General features: G+C 42.3%; 2 protein-coding genes across 2 annotated transcripts in view; both read right to left on the bottom strand.

Moving 5' to 3' along the window:
* SLC2A3 (solute carrier family 2 member 3) overlaps positions 1 to 17,929 on the bottom strand; it is a 58,883-nt gene that overhangs the window by 34,106 nt on the left and 6,848 nt on the right. The gene's annotated exons all lie outside the window — the stretch shown is intronic.
* LOC119065722 (E3 ubiquitin-protein ligase RNF14-like) lies at positions 15,675 to 17,010 on the bottom strand. Its single transcript, XM_037167856.2, is given in 3 exon segments — positions 15,675 to 15,906; positions 15,909 to 16,852; positions 16,854 to 17,010. Coding segments are annotated over 3 exon segments (1,269 nt in total). The 5' UTR covers positions 17,006 to 17,010; the 3' UTR covers positions 15,675 to 15,733.

Genomic DNA, 17,929 nt, shown 5'->3' with positions numbered 1-17,929 from the left:
AGGACTTGAATAGCCACATTTCCAAAGAACATACACAAATTGACCACTAAGCAAAAAATATGCTCCATATCTTTAGCCATTAAGAAAATGCAAATTGGCCCTGGCAAATGTGGCTCAGTGGATTGAACACTGACTTGCAAACCAAAGTATTGCAGGTTCAATTCCCAGTCAGCAAATGCCTGGTTTGATGGCCAGGTCCCCAGTAGGGTGTGTGAGAGAGGTAACCACACACTGATGTTTCTCTCCCTTTCTTTCTCCCTCCTTTCCCCTCTCTCTAAAAATAAAATAAAAATTTAAAAATCTTTTAAAAAAGAAAATGCAAATTGAACGCACAATGCAATACCAATTTAAGCCCACTAGAATGACTATAGTAAAAAATACATAATAACAATTGTTGGTGGGAAAATGGAAAAATTAGGACCCACGGATTGCTGGTGTGAAGTGGTGCAGTGCTTTGGAAAGTAGTTTTAAAGTTTCTTATAAATTAAACAGAACTTACCACATGACCTAGCAATCTCGCTGCAGTGTATATACCCAAGAGGGTTGAAAACCTATGCCCACACGAAAAGTCGGACGAGAATGTTCATAGCAGCATTATTAATAATAGCCCCAAACTGAATACACCCAAATGTCCATCAACTGATCAGTGGATAAACAAATGCAGTATAATCATCATACAATGAAATATTTGTCCACCGAAGACCATGCAACCAATATATGCGACAACACGTATAAATCATGAGACATCAGGTGCAAGAGGCCAGTCGTAAAAGGTCGCATATTTTTAATTCCATTCATGAAATGTCCAGAATAGGCAAATCTATCAAGACAGAAAGTAGTTTAGTATCAGCCAAGGGCTGAGAGGCACTTGAGGAGGAATGAAGAATGCCTGCAAATGGTTATGGGGCATCTTTTGGGGGTGATGGATGTTCTAAAACTAATTAATGCTTACACCTCTCTATAGGTATAGTAAAAACCTTTGAATTGTAACACTTTACGTGAATTGTATGGTGTTTGAACTATATTTTACTTAAACTGTTTTATTTAAAAAACAGCCCCACAAATCTGTCTTCTATTCCTTGTACTCACAGCTACCGCCTCAATTTACAGTGAATCACTGGTCTCATTTTCTTCAGCTTCCTCAGCCCCACTTCCCCTATCATATGCCTCTATATCACTATGGTTGCCTGAATTATAAAGGATAAAGTTTACAAATCTGATCACGCCAAATTAAAACTTTTTATTGTGGTAAAACATCAAAAAAAATTTTAAGGAACTGGGAAAATCTGTGCAACCTATATGAGGAAGGCTTAGTTTCCATAATATGCAAAGCGCTCCTTTAGAGTGATAAGAACAGTGAACGAGAAAAGACGAAAACAGACCAAATACACAAATAAGCATTCACACAGGAAAAAACCCAGTAGTGGCCCAAATGAAGACAGTCTGACTTACTAACAATAAAAGAAATCAAACTAAAAGTTTTTCCCCCTTCCTATAGAGATTGGTAAACATCATGAAAACTGGCAATACTCAAGATTCATTAAAGTTTTAGAAAATAGACACGGCCTTAGCCCTGGCTGGTGTAGCTCAGTGGATTGAGCACGGGCCTGCGAACCAGACAATCACGGTTCGATTCCCAGTCAGGGCACATACCGGGGTTGCAGACCAGTTCCCTGCAGGCCACTTCCCAGCAGGGGACACACAAAAGGCAACCATACATTGATGTTTCTCTCCCTCTCTCCTTCCCTTCCCCTCTAAAGATAAATAAATAAAATCTTAAAAAAAAAATAGACATGGCCTTTTTGAAGGCAGCTTGACAATTTATTAAAATTTAAATATTCATACTTTTTGAGCCATAATTTCCACTCTGCATGCATCCTACAAAATACTGCCACAGTATATACAGATAAAAAGTACAAAGATGATCATCAGAAAATTATGTTACAGGAAAAGTTTGGAAACAACATACATGTCTAAGGAGACTTGTTTTTTCAAATGTCATCTACACTCTCACCTTACCCTGCCACTCCCCCTTCCTGACCAGTTGCAACCACGTTAATTTTTTTTGATTCCTCAAGAAACACCAAGATCTTTTGTACTGTAGGACTCCAGCTTTCTCCTAGCTTCAATGCTACTCCTGAGAAAAGCCTTCCTAACCACCTTTCCTAAAGAAAGCCCTTCTCTGTTCGTTTCTACTGTAAGTGCTTGTTCTGTCCTCCAATGCCCAGCCTGACACCAGCTGTACAGTGAGTGGACTCTCAACAGTGGAGCATAAATAAATGGTGCAGCCGTACAATGAAATATTACGTAGTTACTAAAAAGAATAAAGTCTAACTATGTATTTTTAATATAATCTTTATCGTATTTTTCCATTACCACTTCATCCCCGTACACTCCCCTCCCGCTGCAATCACCACACCGTTGCCCATGTCCGTGAGTCCTTTTCCTTTCTGCTCAACCCCTTCACCCGACCCTCACCCCCAGCTGTCAGCCTGCTCTCTACCTGTGAGTCTGAAATATAACTACGTATTGACTTGAAAACATATCTAGTAGACATTTCTTTAATGTATATGCAAAAAGTGATAAATGTTCATTGTAAAAAATGAAAAAATACACAAATGCAAAAAGTTAAAGACAATCACTTCATTGCTATTTAATTTCAGGATGGACCGTGGTTAAAACCTTTGAGGGCGACACATACATGAACATGCCTGTTACATATGTACACACATTTATATAAACACACACATGCACTCTGCTTGTATACCTATATAATTTTGTAAATGGCATCATAAAAAGACATATATCATTTTAGCATGATATTTTTTCGCTAAACGATAAGTCATGGACATTGTTTTATATCAGTGCTTTTAGATATGATGCCCAGTGGTCGCCAATACGCCAGGGATGCCATACTTATTGCCCATTTAGAGTTGCTTTGCTGTTACAAATCATGCTGCCGTATACACTGTTTTGCATCTATCCTTGTGAACTTCTGAGAGCATTTTATGGGAAAAATTCATAGATATAGAGTTGCTGGTTCAAAGGTATATATATTTTACTTAATTTTTTAAAAAGATTTTATTTATTTATCTTTAGAGGGTAAGGGAAGGAGAGAGGAAGAGAAATATCAGTGTATGGTTGCCTCTCACGCGTCCCCTGTTGGGAACTGGTCTGAAACCCAGGAATGTGCCCTGACTGGGAATCGAACCTCAGTCCTTTGGTTCACAGGCCTGTGTTCAATCCACTGAGCTACACCAGCCAGGGCATATATATTTTAAATTTTGAAAAAAAATTGCAGATTTTGCTCTCCTACAATACTAATTTTTATCTTACCAAAAGTGCTTTTTTGGTTATATCCTCACAAAACCTGAATCTTGATCATTCTTTTTAATTTGTCCAATCATAGGTAAAATAGGATATTATTTCTATGTTGATTATCAGTAAAATAGAGTAGAGAATATTCCATTACTTTAAAAGAGGCAATGACCAAAAGTATGGTTAGAATGTCCTTATTCTTATAATAAATGATTCCATATAAACACATACACATGTACAGAGAAAAATATCCAGCATTATACCAAATGGTTAACTCTAATGAGTAAGTTATAGAGACTTTTCACTTTATATAATATGTATTTTTCTAGAATAAGTTTTTAAAAAAAATAAGCATTATTTGTTTTATAATAAAAAGTAATAGTTAAAGTATTTTTAAACACAGATCTGATTATATCGCTGTTATGCTCAAACTCTTCAATAATTTGCTGCCTACAGAATATAATTCATTTTTTAAAAAGATTTTATTTATTCATTTTTAGAGAGAGGGGAAGAGAAGGAGAGAAATATCAACGTGTATTTGCTTCAGTTGCCTCTCCCGCACCCCATACTGGGGACCTGGTCCACAACCCCGGCACGTGCCCTGACTGGGAATCGAACTGGTGACCTTTTGGTTCGCAGCCTACGCTCAGTCCACTGAGCTACACCAGCCAGGGCAGTACAATTCGTTTTGATTAATAAAGCACTGAAGGCATTACACTGCCTTACTTGGCATCCCCCTCACTCCTATCTAGTCTGGTCACACAGATTACCTCTAGACTCTTTTTATTATGATTTCTTCTGCCTGAAATATGGCTATTTAACTTTTTCTGCCTGTTGCCATACCTTCCAGGCTCAGTTCAAATGTCCCTCCACTTGCACTCTTTCCAATCCTTAGAAACAATTACGTTCCCCTGAATGCTTACATGGTAACTTGTTTTTTTACAATGTTATTATAGGACTAACCGTAATCTTATTATGTATTATAGTGGAGTACACACACTATCCTATAATATTATGTATTATAGTATAGAGTACAAACATTAATTCCTTCAGTTTTCCTTGGTGTTCTTCCAGTACTCAGTTAAGGGCCTGGAATTATAACGGTTGCAGTGATATGGGGGAGAATGGTAACAGGCGATGTCACTGCAGAGTATTGGAGACAGAGCGTACACGGGACTCATGAAGTCCAGGGGAGACACCACGTAACATTGTGCAGATGGCGTCTGCATGCCCCAGATTAACATTCACATCCGAGTTTACATGAATGGTGCACCCTCGTAACCTGGTGGCGCACAGCTTCCTGTCTTGCACAAGGCCGGGGTGGGGACTTCGGGGAGAAACTAAATTCAGGCAGGAGGAACGGGTGTGGTAGTGCCCAAAAAGTGTTCCTCTTTGAGAAGGTAAATTGAGAAAGACCTGAAGGCACAGTGGTACTTGCATTGACAAAGTAGGAGGTACGGAGATAGGAGAAAATATTGCTCTAGGCAGTGTGGGAGGGCCTGATCTGGCAAAACTTTCAACATAGTGGAAAGAGAGGTGAAAAGAGGCGGGAAGTAAGCAGAGATCATATCACGAAGGGCCTGCCCTGGCTGGTGTGGCTCAGTAGATTGAGTACTGGCCTGTGAACCAGAGGGTTGTGGGTTCGATTCCCAGTCAGGGCACATGCCTGGGTTGTGGGCCAGGTCCCCAGTAGGGGGCACATGAGAGGCAACCACACATTGATGTTTCTCTCCCTCTCTTTCTCCCTCCTTCCCTTCTCTCTAAAGTAATTAAACAAAATCTTTTTAAAAAATGGCCTAATATGCCGGGTTAAGAAGTTTGGACTTTATTCTGAGGACAAACGAGAACTAGTAGGTTATTCAACATAAGCAGATTACAATTTTCAAAAGATGACTGACTGTACTAAAACTAGTTAGAGGTTTTTATATTAACAGGTGACAATGACTTGAATTGTACTGGCCGTGAGCTGAGACCAGCAGGTATCAAAAGAACTTAAAAAATACATCTCATGTAAATCTATGTTTTCAAGTAAATTTCCTTGAGAGGCAGATATGATGATTCCTTGTTTGATTTTTGTTTTTCCTAAGCTACGAATGGAAAAAAATGAGACAGAAATGGTTGTGACAAAGCAAGAAAAAAAAAAATCCAGAATCTAATCTTGGAATCTCCATTCAGTAAACATTTATCGATCAGCTACTTCATGCTGCGCCCTGTTGGCACAGTTCTTTGTGTGCTCACAGAGAGATACCATGTTGTTATGGCTTCAAGCCATGGCTAATCTCCTAGATACGTGCTATCTGACCATGGGTGAGTGCCTTTCTGCAGGCTGGTGGCCCTTCTAGTAGGAGAGTCATTTAGAAAGTATTCTAGCTAATCTGTTTGTTTCTCCAGAACAAAAGCAAGGTTACACTCTCATTAGAAGGCCAGGTACTGACTAACTTGGCATTTGCTCCTCTTGAGCACTCTTGACCTTGGATTCTATTGGTTTTAGAAGAATAAACTTCTGTTTATCCACCACAAGAAGCCTGTGTGGTTGACCTTTCCTTCTCTTTCTCCTGGAATGAACTGTTCTTCCTCAGGCCTGGCACAGTTTCCTCTAAGGGGCTTTCCCCATGTTTGGGGCTGTTCATTTCCATGTCTAATTTTGTTCCATATCACGTTCTTTCTCCTGCTTAACTTTAATACCGCCAGTTTGGAGCCATAGACATAACATTTGATAACCTAAGAACACAAGATATTTCAAATGATAGGTAGTCAGACAAGGAGAGGTGTCTGGGGCGGTACACAGGCCAGAAGAGGGGAAAGGTGAGAGAGGTTCACCCCATCCCCTCCTGCAGTTGGCACAGGAATCCCCAACTGCCAAGTCCTCTCATTGCCTGGAGACCGCTGTTCTAGCTTAAGATTCAGAGTTAGATTCTGGAAACTCTGAGAGTTAGATAATCTCTAAAGTTCCTTCTGGTTTTAAAATTGTATAATTCTCATAAGATTTCACCACCATATCTATTCACAAGTGAGGATTCCTGAACCAGAGGTCATGCAAGTAGCTCATCCTACGGGCGGGCTTTCCTCAAAGGCTTTCACTTTAGGTGCAGCTTGGGAAATCAACGAGCGTCATTTGTCCAGTAAAATGGCCTCATTACTTCCCAAGGTGAACTCTTAACGGCCATTCTAGACATTAGGCAACCTGTCTTTACATTCTCTTAAGATAGGTCCATTTCTGTTCCTATTTGTTTTCTGAAGACCGGCTCCCCAAATGGCTATGTTAGCAATGTTGGGACCAGGAGCAGAAATCTAAACTGGTCACGTAATACACCGGCAGCTTCATACTCTCTTTCACCAGGCTGTGCTGCCTTCTTTACCCTAAACTTTTACCATTGTTCCTTCTAATCCACAAATGCTTTTCCTTAAAGTACCAGCCTAATAACACCAAGTAGAATGAAAATATACGTTAGCCACACCACTTTGCACACAATTTTACATTTTTAGTGTAAAATCTAGCATGTAAAATTTGACTACTTTGGTCACATGTTTTTAAACCTAATACCTCCCCCCCCTTTTTTTTTTTACCAACCACTATCAACATCCCCACCTCAGGCTGGTACAGTTGTTAGTTGATGAATCTACATTGGCACATCATTACCACCCAAATTCATATTTACACTAGAGTTTAATTCTGGTGCTATACATTCTACGGGTTTGGACGAAAGTGTAATGACTTACACCTACCATGATAGTATCATATGGTGTAGTTTCATTGCCCTAAACATTTTTTATGTTCTACTTAGTCAGCTCCGCTGTTCCCCTGACCCATTTTTAATGAAGTACTTTTCAAGATTGTAAATTTTCATGTGTTGCCTGGCTGCTGTGGCTTAGGGACTGAGTGCTGCCCTGCACCCCGAAAGGTCGCCAGCTGGGTTCCCAGTCAGGGCCCATGCCTGGGTTGTGGGCCAGCCCCCCGGTTAGGGGTGTGCGAGAGGCACTGATAGATAGAAAGAAGTTTCCTCTCGCACACTGATATTTCTCTCCCTCTCTCTCTCCCTCCGTCCCCTCTCTAAAAAATAGATAAAATAAAATAAACCTTTCATGTGTTTTCTCTCCTAAAATTGTTTTTCTAATGCATATGCCTGGTTTTCACCTCCCACCCACCCCACCTTTCTTTTTACTACATTCTCCTACTTCCCAAATAAATAAATAAAGCTGATTCCTAACCCACCTTAAATTTTTGCTTTAAATGAATGCAACAGGCACAATGGGAGATTGCATAACTGAGGGAGCCTGCTGTGACAGTCAACACGGCTCCGGTGGGCAGTGTGAAAGGGCAGTGCCTTTGTATCTAGTGCTGCTCAGGGTGTGATCATCCGTGGGCAGGCAACAGCGGCATCTCTTGGGAGATTGTTAGGCAAATTTTCAGCTCTGTCCCAGATATGTTGAGTCAGAATTTCTGCAGGGTGGGACCAAGAAATCTGTATGAACGAGCTTCCAAGTGACTCTTTATTGCTCTAAACTCTTACAGTTTTAAAAGCATCAGCCGGTGCTTTTAAGACATCCTGAGCATCTGTATGTCATAGAATTAAGAAGTAGGATGGTCTGGGATGGGGACATATATTAACATTTTCATTTGAAATAAAAAGAAAGTTAGACTTTTTCTGATAGAAAGGAAGTCTGATTCAAGCTTAATAGTTTGCCTATGAACAGTGGCTTTGTCACTTCATTTATACTTCTGAAAACTGAATGAGCTATATCTGTATTCAAAGGTTTACACACCACACACACACACACACACACACACACACACACACACAAAGCAGACGAAGCCTACAAGAGTTGTGTGTGGTCGTGCAGCTTAAGCACCAAGTGAAGGCTGAAATCTAGATGTGCAGTTTCTTAGCTTAAGTAGGGGCTGAGACACAGCCTGCATGCAACCCACTTGCCAGGCCTGCTACTCAGCCAGGAGGGGCTCTTTTTTCTTTGCACTGGGTACTGAGGGGAAGCAGGGTTTGCCACCCCAAAAGATGCCTTTTGGGGTTATTTTAACCTTGTTATTATTATTATTACTTTCATTTCTTAGTCACTTATTTATAAAGAGAAACTATTCCTTAGCTCAAATATTCATGTTTATGCCCTAGCTACTGTAGCTCAGTGGATTGAGTGCTGGCCTGCAAACCAAAAGGTCACCAGTTCGATTCCCAGTCAGGGCACATTCCTGGGTTGCAGGCCAGGTCCTCAGTTGGGGGTGTGTGAGAGGCAACTGGTAGATGGATCTCTCACACACTGATGTTTCTCCACCTCTCTCTCTCCTTCTCTCCCCCCTCCCTATAAAAAGTACATAAACAAAATCTTTTTTTAAAAGTCACATTTCATAGGTCAGGAGCACAGGTCAGTGACAAACTTCCATGGAATCCCACCCAAAGAAAGTGTTGACATGTCAAGATCACTTTGCCCTCTGAAAGATACTGGTCTTCCTCACTTCCTCAAATTCCTCCATGGAATCACAATTTCTGTGGAAATCTGCATGTGCCTGCTTTCCTGGTTTAGCCACAGCACACTCATGGACAGCTGCAACCCCCGGGGATAGGACGATGGTTCCAACACTACATTACAGAGGCTTGGCCAGAAGCCCAGGCATCTGAGGTTTCGTCAAAGCACTGGAAGCTATGGTAGTCATACTCCCCTCAACGCCAACACCCTTTCTGTTGGAGAAATGGTCTTAAGCTGGTTATTTTTAGGAAATAAAGGACTCAGAACAAAACCTTTGACCATCTCCCTTAACCGCCTAAAAGAATGTCATCTCTTCCTTTCTCTGCGGTTCCTATTTTCTGCCTTTACGTAGACCCCCCATCATACCTGTAACCTGCGACAGCTTCCCTTTTACCTTCTTCATCTTTTGCCTAAATATTCTCAGGCTTATTCTCTTCACTTGAGGGTTATGCCACTTCATTGCTGGGACCATGACAACACTTCCAGGCCTAACTAAACACATCAATCCACGTCTCTCTTGCCCAGCCTCCGTGAGAGCTATGGCAGTCTCATCTCCAGCTACAGCAAACCCACAGTACCAGGAAGGACGCCTCAAATACATGCACTGCCACCTGGTGGCCTACTGCTAAAGAGACCTGGCTACACCAGATGTTACTAGCATCAGCAACAGCAGGCCTGTAGGTGGAATTGCAAAAGCACTAGACTGTGGGCAGAACCCACAGTGTTAGCTTCCTCTTCTTTGGTAATAGCAGTTTCTCTGGCTGGAAGTATCTTCCCAAATCTATTTCTCTTTAAAGTTATTTTTGTCTTTCGGACTCCAGTGTAAATGTGATTTTTTCCATGACCTCATTTCTTTTTTTCTTTTTTTTTTTTTGATTTGATTTATTTTTAGAGAGAGGGGAAGGGAGGGAGAAAGAGAGGGAGAGAAACATCAATGTGTGGTTGCCTCTCTTGCACTCCCTACGGAGGGCCTGGCCCACAACCCAGGCATGTGCCCTGACAGGGAATTGAATTGGCAACTCTTTGGTTCACAAGCTGGCACTCAATCCACTGCACCACACAAGCCAGGGCCTTCCTTCTGATCTTCTTCCTTGGGGTATATCACTTCTCTAAAAGTACCACAGTGCGGAGGTTCAGCATTTCATTTCTACTTCTCACAGAGCTTTTCGCTGCCTGTTCCAAACTATTTCTCATGCTCTAGTCGCTCAAAAACTCAGCTCCTCTGAAGTGCATGTCGTCAGAACCCTGCAGTCGTGTGCTGCTGATCCCCTGGGTCACTTCCTCTCATTCCCTGGACATTTTAAAACCTGATGCATTCTCTTAGTCGTGCCACTCCTACTGTCATCATCCACTGTGACTTCATCACTCACGGAAACAGTCTGTCTTCTATGCCGGCCTCCCAATTTCTTGTCCGCTCATTGCCAACCATCTTGCTTTTCATTGTACTTCAGTAACTTATTTCCATGGTGACGCCCTCACCCTGGTCATTACTAATAAAGGTACTCCTTCTAAACCCTCTTTGTCTTGCATCTCATACTGACCATCACCTCCTTTCCAACAACGTGATAGAAGTAGAATCTCTAAGCTATTAGCCATAAAATTTTTTTAAAAAAGATTTTATTTATTTTTAGAGGAGAAGGGAAGGAGAGAGGGAGAGAAACATCAATGCGTGGTTGCCTCTCATGCGTCCCCTGCTGGGAATTGGCCTGTGCAACTCAGGCATGTGCCCTGACTGGGAATCAAACCGCGATTTTTCGGTTTGCAGGCCCAACCTCAATCCACTGAGCTACACCAGGGCAAGCCATAAAAATTTTTCACTGCCCATCAACCTTCTTCAGTTTTTACTTTTCACATCACCCAACTTAAATTCTATGATTCATCACTCTCAGCACTCATTTGCAAAAACCTGCAACTCTGTGGCCCTTCTTTCCCACTTGTTGCCTTCCTTGGTAAAATCCACCACTTGGTTAGACCTAACTCTACTTACTCGACTTGCACTAATTAGCTGGAGAAAAATCAACAAATGTGCTAACTGATCTCAATAAAATTATTTATTTATTTATTCCTTAAGGTTTTATTTTTTGAATTATATTTTATTGATTGTGCTATTACAGTTGTCCTGATTTTTCCCTTTGCTCCCTTCCACCCAGCACTCCCTCAGGAAATTCCCCCACCACTGCTCTTGTCCGTGAGTCAGGCATTAAGTCCTTTGGCTACTCCATCTCCTACACTGTACTTTACATCCCCAGGGCTATTCTGTAACTACCTATTTGTACTCCTTAATCCCCTCACCTCTTCACTCATTCTCTGCCTTCCCGCTCCCATCTGGCAACCTTCCGGTAACTTACTTCTTTTATCTTGTTTTTAAGAGTCTCTTTCTGTCATCAACCTTTGGCCTTTTAGTAATAATGTGTCTTGGAGTGGGCTCTTGGTGTCCATCATAATTGGGATTACCTGTGCTTCCTGGATTTGCATGTCTATTTCTTTCAACAAATTAAGAAAGTTTTCTTTCATTATTTTCAAACAGATTTCCAATTTCTTGCTCTTTCTCCTCTCCTTCTGGCACCCCTATGATGAGAATGTTGGACCTTTTAAAGTTGTCCCACAGGCTGCTTACATTGTCCTCATATTTTTGTATTCTTTTTTCTTCTTGTAATTCAGCATGATTGTTTTTTGCTTATGTTCCAAATCATTGATTTGATTCTCAGTTTCATCCACTCTACTGTTGTTTCCCTGTAAATAGTTCTTTATTTCAATTAGTGTATCCTTTGCTTTTCTGGCTGGGTTTTGTAATGCTCTTGAGGTCCTCACTAAGTTCCTTGAACATCCTTATAACCAATGTCTTGAACTCTGCATCACGGATTGCTTATCTCCATTTCGTTTACCTCTTTTTCTAGAGTGTTGACCTGGTCTTTCATTTGGGCCATGTTTCTTTGTCCCCTCATTTTGGCAGCCTCCCTGTGTTTGTTTCTATCAGTTAGGTAGACCAGCTTTTATTCCGCGTCTTGATGACAGCAATGGCCTAATGTAGTAGGTGTTCTTTAGGGTCCAGTGGCACAGCCTCCCCTATCACCCAAGCTGGGCACTCAGGTTCGCCCTTCATGTAGGCTGAGTACACCCTCCTCTTGTAGTTGAGTCTTGGTTGCTGTTGGCAGATCAATGGGAGGGATTTACCCAGGGCAGTCAGCTGCGAGGATTGGCTGTGACCACTTACCACCAACCTCCGCCATCCATGGAGGATCAGCTGTGCAGGGCCAGGGTGCTCTGACATGGTCTGTAGCTGTCCAGTGGGTATGTTGGTCCTGGGGTTTCCCAGGTGGTGCAGGCCAAGGTCCGCCCCCATCTGAGTTTTGCCCGGGGCACCCTGCCTGAGCTTTAAAGCAATCTGAGATGGCTGCTACTTGTGCTGGGGTTGGAGATTCCCAGGTGAAGTCAACCTGCGACTCTAAACTGCCTGCCCCTAGAGCTTACTGAAGCCAGCCATTGCTTGTTTGATATGATTTAGGAGTCAAAACCAGCCATTCGTATGGAAAAGCAGCTTGGGAAAAACAAAATAATTTTTGTTTCAGAGCAAATATTCATTTTGTATAAAGGTCTAATTGCCCTTGATGTAGAGACTGATAGGGAAAGTATGATGGGTTTGATTTTTATACCAAGTCATCAGGCATAGGGAAATATCTTTTAGAAGTGTTAAAATAAACATCCCTACTGTATATTTAAAATAAAAAAATAGAAAGAGAATTTTGTCTTAAAAGTATTTTCTTTATACCATTAAAGTTTTTCTTTCTGCCAGATCCATACCATCATGTCTTAACAAGACCTTCCCTTAGATAAAGAGAAAATGCGGAGAACGGGATGGGTCTGGCATGCTAAGATTCTAGGTGAGAATCTGCCGTGGCTGGTGTGGCTCAGTGGACTGAGTGCCCGCCTGCAAACCATGGGCTGCCTGGTCATAGCGGGCCAGGTCCCCGGCAGAGGGTGCTCGAGAGGCAGCCACACTTTTATGTTTCTCTCCCTCTCTTTCTCCCTCTCCTTCTCTCTAAAAATAAACAAATAAAATCTTTTTTTTAAAGTGAAAAGAATGAATAAAAAATATTCTAGAGGAGAATCTTACATCCAAAAGATTCTATTTTTTAAGTGGAATGGTAGGTAACAAGGAGTTCATTTTAAACATTCTTGCCTTTTTCACGAAAATGGTGCTGAAAACAAAGGAAGCCTGTTGCTTTTCCCAGATTTGAAGCCAAAGCAAAGGCTTAGAAGGTCAAGAAAGCAGTACTGACAGGTGTCCACACACTGCGGCTCCAAAGGCAGCCGAAATAGCCTCAGAGGGGCGCCCCCCGGAGAAACAAGTTTGACCACCATGCCATCACCAAGCTCCCCGACTTCTGCGCCAGCCAGGAAGGAGACAGATGACAACGCACCTGTGTTCCTTGTAGGGGTCTAGACCAACAATCACCACATCAGACAGGCTGTGAACCGCTCTGTGACACCGATGTGGCCAATGTCAACACCCTGATCAGGCCCGATGAGGAGAAGAGCCGTGTGGTCTACAGCTCCTGACTACGTTGCCAGTACAACTGGGATCGCCTGAACTGAGTCCACCTGGACAGTTATACATGTAAATTTTTCACCATAAAAAATCTTCAATGCATATATATTCCTTCAACAAAATGGAAGAAAGAATTCTTCTCCTGATCTTAAGTCCTCCTAAAGGTGAGCACCCCACAGCTGTGCTTCCTATAAAGAAAAATTCCTCAGCGAGCGAGCTCTCCCTCTCAGGAGAACCCTGTGCCCTTCATCCTCCCTCTGGCCCCCCCCAGGTTTGCTTTACACTTCCTTTTCTCTCTCCTAAACCCTAGGGGCCTTTTTAAAAAAATGTTTTTTGCCTCTGTAACTTGTTTCCTTAGCCCATTTCTTTCTTTCCGTTCTTTTAAAAAAAGATTTTACTTATTTATTTTCAGAGTGAGGGGAAGAGGAGGAGGGAAACATCAATGTGAGAAAAACATCAGTTGGCTGCTTCTCGCACACCCCCAGCCGGGGACCTGGCCCGCATCCCAGGCATGTGCCCTGACTGGGAATCAAATCAGTGACCTTTCAGTTCACAGGCTGGTGCTCAATCCACTGAGCCCCAGCAGCCGGGGCTCCTTAGCCCGTTTCTTCTACAGCTCACTTTTACTACCTCTGTAACTTTCTAAGTAAACTTTCTCATATAATTTGAAACAAAAAAAAAATGGAGTAAATTTCTTCCAGTTCCTTAAACCCAACTTTCTCCAGTTCTGCTTTCGTACCACCTGGTCTGTTTGAACTAGTCCTGTGAAGATCATCAACAAACTTTATCTTTCCAAAGCCAATGATTAATTCTCCATTCCTTTTTAAATCAAACACTCAAAAACATATGATAAAACTGATCACCCCCTCCGTACAACTACATCTCTTCCCTTGATTTTGATACACCAATCTGTTTATCTCACTGCCTAAACACGTAGTGTCCCCAAGGATCAGTCCTTAAAGCTCTTCAGCACATACTCACTTTCTGGGCTCTTCTCCAGGCCCATGGCTTTATTTTTTTTTAAGACGATTTTAAATTATTTTCATTTTTAAGATGAAACATCCTCATTGACGATCAGAAACAGTCATTGTGACTCTTTGGACACACACACATAAAATGGTTAAAGTGACATTTTCAATGTCACTCGATTTTCAATGACAAAGTAGGAAAAAAGAACATGTTCACAGCTGCAGCTGAATTCTGTCCTTTTTCAAAAAATCTTATTTTGCTACCAAACCACTCACCAAACCAAAAGGAAAGGCAATTTTTCAAAAAGCCAACAAAACCCAGAAGTAGAGGTCTAGGCAGGCCGAAGTTATCCCGACAGCGCGTTGCAAAAAGGGTGGGAAACCAAATTCCCAAAGCTCATTAGAGGAAACCTTTAAAAATAATTTTAAAAGTTAGGGCTGAACTACAGTGGTGTGGAGTTCACAAAGCTGATAATTAAAGAAAGCTCAGCTTGCTTAGCTTGGGAATATATTAGGCTTTCTCCTATTGCAGAAGAGGAAATAAAAATAGGAGCTGCTGGGGTTAAGAGTGAAACTGTCCTTACCAACAGAAGGCTGGGTGAGGGGAAAGGGACAGAAGGTAGAAAGAAAGGCAGCAAAGACAAGTCATTTGAATCTAGGCTCTACTGCCCAGAAAGGCTGAACAGGGCTGAAATTCTTCTAAGAAAGTGTCATTAAGTAATAGACTCTGCTCCAAACCAGTGGACTAGACATTGGTAACAAGTATCAGGTGACCCACAGTGTTTGTGGTATTAAAAATATTTTTTAAATTGTGAATTTCTATTCTGAAAAGCAGTAGGCCAAATGGACACTAGGCCATCCAGTCAGTTACGGAGTAAAAGGGCTCCCTCCAAAGAGGAGTTGGCAGAAATAGAGGCTGGGAGCAATGTAACGTGGAGAGAGTGAGATCAGGCTCTTGGTGCAATTTAATAAGGCTTCTACCCACCCCAACTATAAGGGGTAGGACTGAGGGGACTCCCACATAACAGCTTAGCGGGATGCTTCTCGGAGAGATAAAAAGGTCTGCAAGTTGAACTCTGGACCATTCTCCTTACTTAAAGCTTGGGGGGCAAATAAATATTTAAATTTTTAACTATTCAGAGCTTTGGGAACATAGTAATATTTAATATTCTCTAGTTTTCATTTGCTGAACCTTTGGCTTATACTCTTCTCAATTATGTTACAGTTTTCAATACAGGAACATGCCTTAGTCAGTAGTACCACATGAAAATATAACCCTCGTTCTTCCTTATCTTCTACATTGTAAGAGTGAATGCATTTAGGTAACCCTAAATATCCTATTCTGCAAGGGTGCTTTGTATCCTAAACAAAAGATTTGGGCAAACCACTTCACTTCCACATCTTGAGCAGTAGGAATGAACTAGTCTTCAATCTCATCTCCCAAAATGTCTCCATTGACATCCACAGCATGGAACAACCGGTTAAAACATGGGGAAGCAGGATCAGTGAAATGTTTATAAGGGTTTGCTCTAGAGAGAGAACCCATGCAAATCCAGCAGAAATACTGCATACAGCCAGTACATGTCATTTGTCACATCCATCTAATTTCTCTATGGGAGTTCCACAACACGGGCAGCTCTTCGCGTTCTTTTCAAGCCACTCCTTACTCTCCACCTCCTCCAGCGCCTTCTGAATCACTCTCTTCCCATGCCTCTGCTCCACGAACCTCTTAGTGGCCTCATCTGCTTGCAGGTACCCATTCTGTAAGTCTATTAATTTCTCTGCAGTGAGCTTACACGGACAGACGCCATGGTAGGTCAATCTGCACAATGTACAAAAGGCAAAATTGCAGCTGGAGCAGATGCCCATGGTGCAGCCAGGCTCCTGCATCACCGGTAACTGGCAGCATGGGCGAGGGCAGTACACCACGTCCACCATCAGGTCCAGGGTGGACTGGAGAAGAAGCCGATCATAACGGGCGAATAGCTCTGCTGCCACTAGCTCTTTGACCTGACCAGGAGTGGCCACCGAAGTACACTTGGGTTCGGGGCAGTTGAGGCACTGAACTTGGCCATCTTTGATCTGAATTTCAAAGCAGTCCTTCAGACAGGCTTTGCAGTACACGTGCCTGCAGTCTAAGAAGTACATGCATTCACTCCCCAGCTTCTCACAGAAACAGATATTGCACAGGAACAACTTACTATTAAAGCATTTTATCTGCTCAGCTTGATCAAAGTCCAAGATTTCCTGGATCAGACTTGACAATGATTCTACATCCTGCACAGCTCTCTCATCCACGGCTTCATCTTGGTCTACATCACAGCCGGCAGCTCCTCCAAAATCTAGTGCTGTGCTGGTAGAGGCTTGAGCCATCCTTCTCTGCACTTTTTTCTGAGAACCAATCTTCAGCTCAAATGGAGAGACAATATTTAGGTAACCTAGGGTCTCATCCTTAAGAAACTGCATCCAGGCAAACAGGACCATGCTGCCATGATGTTCTTCCCACAGGTTGTCTAAGTGCTTGCAGAGAGCAGACAGCATTCACAAATATCTTGAAATTTGGTGGCAAGTCCAAATAGATCCTGGTTTCTCCACCTTGGACAGACTCTGCTTTTCTAAATTCGTCTCCATCATAAATACTCACCAGGGCCAGCAATTCATCCTCCTGAGCTTCCTGGTCTTCTGACGACATTTAATTTTCTGAGGAGCTGTCTAGAGATGCCCCAGCTCAACTTGCGGCCCATGGCTTTAAATACCAGCTCAGTCTCCAATTTGGCCCTGCTCTCTAAGCTGCGGACTTGGATGTCTCCGTGTGGGGATTAATGGGAATTTCAAACCCACAAGCACCCTAGGCTTCTGGTCCACTCATCTGCTAACTTGTTTTTCCTCCTCATTTGCATAGGCCAAAAACTGAGAACTAGTGTTAATTTCTGTATTGCCTTCAAACTCCATGCCTAATTCATTAGCAAGTGCTGCGGAATCTGACTGCTTCTACTACCTCTGTTCTACCATATTTGCCCAAGTCACTATTACCTCTAAAAATATAATAGCCAGTAACTAATCTCTCTGCTTCTACATTTATCCCCATAGAGTATTTCTTTAATCCACAAGGACAGGGATTTTCTAAAAACATAAATCTGCTCTTATTTCTTTCCAGGTCAAAACCTTTCTAGCGGCCTTCCCTCATAGTTAGAACACAATGTAAACATCTCATCATGGACTGCTAGGCCGTATATGACCTGGCTCTGGGCTGCCTGCCCCACCTCCTCTCCTACCACGCTTTTCCATGCACCATACTCCGTCCTTGCTGTTGTCTGAATGGTCCATCAGCCAAATGCAGCCTACTGTTTGTTTTATGTTGTTTTAATTTTTTTATTATGAGGTAATTACAGATCCCCATGTAATTATAAGAAATAATCTAGCCCTGGCTGGTGTGGCTCAGTGGATTGAGTGCTAACCTACAAACCAAAGGGTCGCCAGTTCGATTCCCGGTCATGGCTCATGCCTGGTGTTGCGGGCCAGGTCCCCAGTAGGGGGCACACGAGAGATGTTTCTCTCCCTCTTTTTCTCCCTCTCTTCCCCTCTCTAAAAATAAATGAATAAAATCTTTTTTAAA

Source organism: Artibeus jamaicensis, unplaced genomic scaffold, assembly GCF_021234435.1.
Source record: "Artibeus jamaicensis isolate MK-2021 breed Jamaican fruit bat unplaced genomic scaffold, CSHL_Jam_final contig_233, whole genome shotgun sequence".
Classification (NCBI taxonomy): domain Eukaryota; kingdom Metazoa; phylum Chordata; class Mammalia; order Chiroptera; family Phyllostomidae; genus Artibeus; species Artibeus jamaicensis.
The sequence above is the reverse complement of the archived record's forward strand: the minus strand, read 5'-3'. Positions and strand labels throughout refer to the sequence as shown.